The sequence below is a fragment of the Aptenodytes forsteri genome, unplaced genomic scaffold (assembly GCF_000699145.1).
Source record: "Aptenodytes forsteri isolate BGI_AS27 unplaced genomic scaffold, ASM69914v1 Scaffold45, whole genome shotgun sequence".
Taxonomy (NCBI): domain Eukaryota; kingdom Metazoa; phylum Chordata; class Aves; order Sphenisciformes; family Spheniscidae; genus Aptenodytes; species Aptenodytes forsteri.
In genome coordinates this window covers 2,670,303-2,674,326 of record NW_008794458.1, presented here as the reverse complement: position 1 = coordinate 2,674,326, position 4,024 = coordinate 2,670,303, and the positions used below count along the sequence as shown (strand labels likewise).

The window sequence follows — 4,024 nt, the reverse complement described above, 5'->3', positions numbered from 1 at the left end:
AATGATAAAAGAATATACAAAATAAGTGATGCACAATGCAATTGCTCACCATCTGCCAACCGATGCCCCGACAGGTCCTAAGCAGCAGTCACCCCTCCCCCGGCTAACTCCCCCCAGTTTATATACTGAGCATGACATCACATGGTATGGAATATCCCTTTGGCCAGTTTGGGTCAGCTGTCCTGGCTGTGCCCCCTCCCAGCTTCTCGCTGGCAGGGCATGACAAGCTGCAAAGTCCTTGACTAGTGTAAGCACTACTTAGCGACAACTAAAACATCGGTCTGTTATCAACATTGTTCTTGTCCTAAATCCAAAACACAGCACTGTCCCAGCTACTAGGAAAAAAATTAACTTTATCCCAGCCGAAACCAGGACAAACACTCTTATCATGAAAGGAGATGAATATATATATATAAAATTACACAGTAAGTGTGTGATCTACACTCTAAATTAACATCCAATTAATAGAAGTTATAGCCCAACTCATCCATTCCCAATATGCAGCATGCCTATAAATGGCTCATAGGCAGTAAGCAGAATCAGAGAACACTTATTATATTTTATTTAAAATTGAATACATTTGTAATGGTCCATAATGGTCTTGAAGAACTACTAATGCTGATGCCGGCCTACTGTTTGAAAAAAATAATTCAGAAATCATGAATATAATCTAATTACAGCACTGAGTATTTGAAACTTAGAATTGCAGCATTTCACTGGTAAATTCAAGCCTTTTTTGTTTTAGTGATGGCATACCAACGTTGCAATGCTTGTACAGCAGAAAAGGTATTTGCAGGGGACTAACATAAAACTGCTACAGGAAAGCAACATTTTTAAGTCACAAAATTGCTTAGTCGACCACCTCACTAAAAATTTACTTCACCACCCTAAGTGCTACAGAGCTAATGAAAGAAGTAGAATCTAGCATCTCTTGAGAACTCTAATGAAGCTCCAGCTAACTTCCAATTACAATGTCAAATGATGCAAGAGGCTGAAAGCAGCTACTGAATCATCAGATCCTGGGCCGTGCTTCAATTTAGAGTATCACCTTTGGTTTATAAAAGAAGAAATTACAATGAAATGTTCTCCTCCCCCTGCCACAGTATGACTGTTACGGGAGATTGCAAAGAGCATTAAAGCACTGAGAAAAGTAGACTGAAATCTTACAAAACCAGTAGACAGCAAGGAAAAGAGGGAAAGAAAGGAAACATCTGGAGGCAGAACATTCCAATGGAATTTAATAACTTTGGCCTAAGATATTACAAAAAATACTGTAGTTTTTACAATAATAAATTTCTAGTTGTACCACTCATTTACAAGCACCTATTTAATCAACTTCCACAGAAACTAAAATCTGTAGTGTGACAAAAACCAACTATCTAAACTCATTCTAGTTTTGGTAATGTCAATGATTAAATTATTAGACAATAATAAGAAAGTTCAACATACTGTTGAAGAAAAACTGAAATCTCTATATAAATGTGTATTTAAGCATTTTCTGAAGGTGCTGTTTCTAGGCCCTGTAAATACATTTACGAGCATAAAATTTCAGTGTCTCTATTTAACTGTCCTATGCAACCCTCTCTCTGTCAGCTGACATAGGCACAATCATACTGGTGGAAAGATGACATAGGTGTTGCATATCCTGGAATCAAAATTATTTGCCTCAAATACATACAACTTCCCAACACTTGGCACTACATTATCAAATGTTGCCTCAACCTCCACTTAATCCATGCACTCCACTTAATCATTAATGGTTAAAAGAAACCAGCATAAAGCAAAACTGAAGACCAAGGTCACAATTCCAAGGGCCTTAAACCAAACCAGCTGCTCTTTCTATTCCTCCCTGTCTCCCTTCTCACCCCCCTTGCACCGTTTCTGATGCTTCTGATCCTGGGTTGAGCCACCAATGCATCCTCACAGACAGAAAAATATTTCCTTTTTTAGTCAGGTTACTTATTTGCTTCATTATCACACCAGAACAAGTCAGCAAATATCGCAAGATGAGTACTGATCTGAGGCAGCTAGCAGTTCGATCAGCATAAGCTGATAGGAACCATAGCTCTTATTTTCCATCCCTTCCACAGCCCAGTTGAGTGATGCTGGGTAACTTGCACCTCTGTTAGTTCTCCTCTGCTACTTGTTTTCCTATACCCTGTAAGCTTGGGAAAGGGAACTGCACCTTGTGCTAGTAGGCATTGTTTGCAACTACCAAAATTCAAATAAACCCCAAAGTTTTCAGCAACAGCAAAAACTCCATAATGTTTAGGTATCTATAAAATGGAAAACTTGAAACTTTCACCAGTCACTGCTCGCAATTTTTTTTTTTTTAAATTGTTTTCCTGACCTTTTTCACTGTTTGCCAATTAGCTAAAAAGAAAAAAAAAAAAACAAAAACAACTTATCCTGAACAACTCACCATTTAATTCTTATTCCCAATTGCAAATACAGGCATCTGTATAATTTTGTAGTTGAAAAATCCAAGTGTTCTAAAATAGGATTTTCTTTTATCAGTTATTTCAAAAAAGATATGTGACTACAGAATTATGCTTCTTCACTCCAAAACAGCAATTACTTTTAAATTTACACCTGTGGAAACATGATATGGGAACACGATGTGGGAGCAAAGATACACGATATTTTATTCACTTAGATTCTTTATCTTCAGTCCTTGAAAATATGAGGCATGTTTCAAAAACAAGCTTTGAAAATCAAGTCCAAGCAGTTCCTGTGCTTCAGTTGCTTTTTCACAACACTTTAAACACATCAGAGATGCTGATGTATCTCTCTTCAGTACCCCTTCCATACATACCCATTCCCTGCCCCATAATTCTACTGCATCTCATTTGATCCTATGATTATCTGCTCTTGCTGAATAAGGAATACAGTAAAAAAGTGAATGGTTTTCTGACTGTTTAGCTATATGATGCAATTTATCACGGATTGAACCCTCATGAAAACATCACCTTTGACTGGCTTAAATTTATGATAAAGCGGCCATCTAATGCCACCTTCTCCTCCCCTACCAGCTAGTATTTTCTATACCTTCTATTTCAATTCTAATAATCGTACTGCTTTGTAGCACTTTAGATGAACCTGCTGATCTGACAAAAAAAAAATTCATTTTTGGGAAGTTAGTTTTTATTGGGAACATCAAGTACGTAGCCATGAAACTGCTAAAGCAAGGCAGTACACGAACAATGACACCACACAACCAAGGACAGGACTATCCATTTCAACACCTCCACAGTCTCACGGTTAAATCTTTTGTACAAGCACATTTTTACACTGGAATATAACTGGCACTTCAAGCAGCCATGAACTAATCCTAAAGGCCTCCTTCTCTCTTCCGTTTCTGGCCATGCATGAATGCATTTATACTCATTCTCCCAACTCCTTGTGGCAGCTACGCAGCAAATTCTAATGAAGAATTTGGTTAATCACATTCAGCTTTTATTTGGGGCAGGCATCAATCCACCAATATATTTACTCTACCAAAAAGAAAGAAAGAGCAAGGAAGCCTGAGAATGTTTTTGGCAACAGCACTCGTAATAACTTTAAACAAATTGCAAAATTAAAGTGTTCCTCAGCTTCATTAATTGCACCTACTTAACACAGGCCATAATCTTTCTGCCATTCCTTCTAAGAAAAAGACAAACTTTTCCAGTGTCGCTTTCTTGACAACGACACTCTGCACAAAGCTGTCGGTCTGGGGTCACCCCCCCCACAAAAAGACAAACAATAATTAAGTAATAAGGCAAGACACCCCAGTACTTACGACTCATCTAGATCCTCCACAAAACCCGCACCTGATGCCACCACATGTGCAACCACTGCGAGGTAAGGAAAAGCGTACCGTGAGTGACCTCCCAACCAAACCGGGGGTGCTCACCCACGCCAGCTGACAGGCTCACCGCCAGCGCGCCCTTCCCCTTCTCCCCTCACGCCTCCAACGCTTTCCCACAGCCCCAGCCTTCCCCGCACCTCCCTCCCGGCCGCCGCAGGGCTGCCCGCTGCTCCC

At 39.6% G+C, this 4,024-nt stretch overlaps 1 protein-coding gene across 1 annotated transcript in view; it reads right to left on the bottom strand.

The window, feature by feature from the left end:
• Positions 1-4,024, bottom strand: part of TMX3 (thioredoxin related transmembrane protein 3) — a 31,258-nt gene that overhangs the window by 26,757 nt on the left and 477 nt on the right. The window contains exon 2 of the mRNA XM_009290870.1: positions 3,782-3,836. Within this exon, the coding sequence (XP_009289145.1) occupies positions 3,782-3,836 (55 nt within the window). The remainder of the gene's footprint in view (positions 1-3,781; positions 3,837-4,024) is intronic.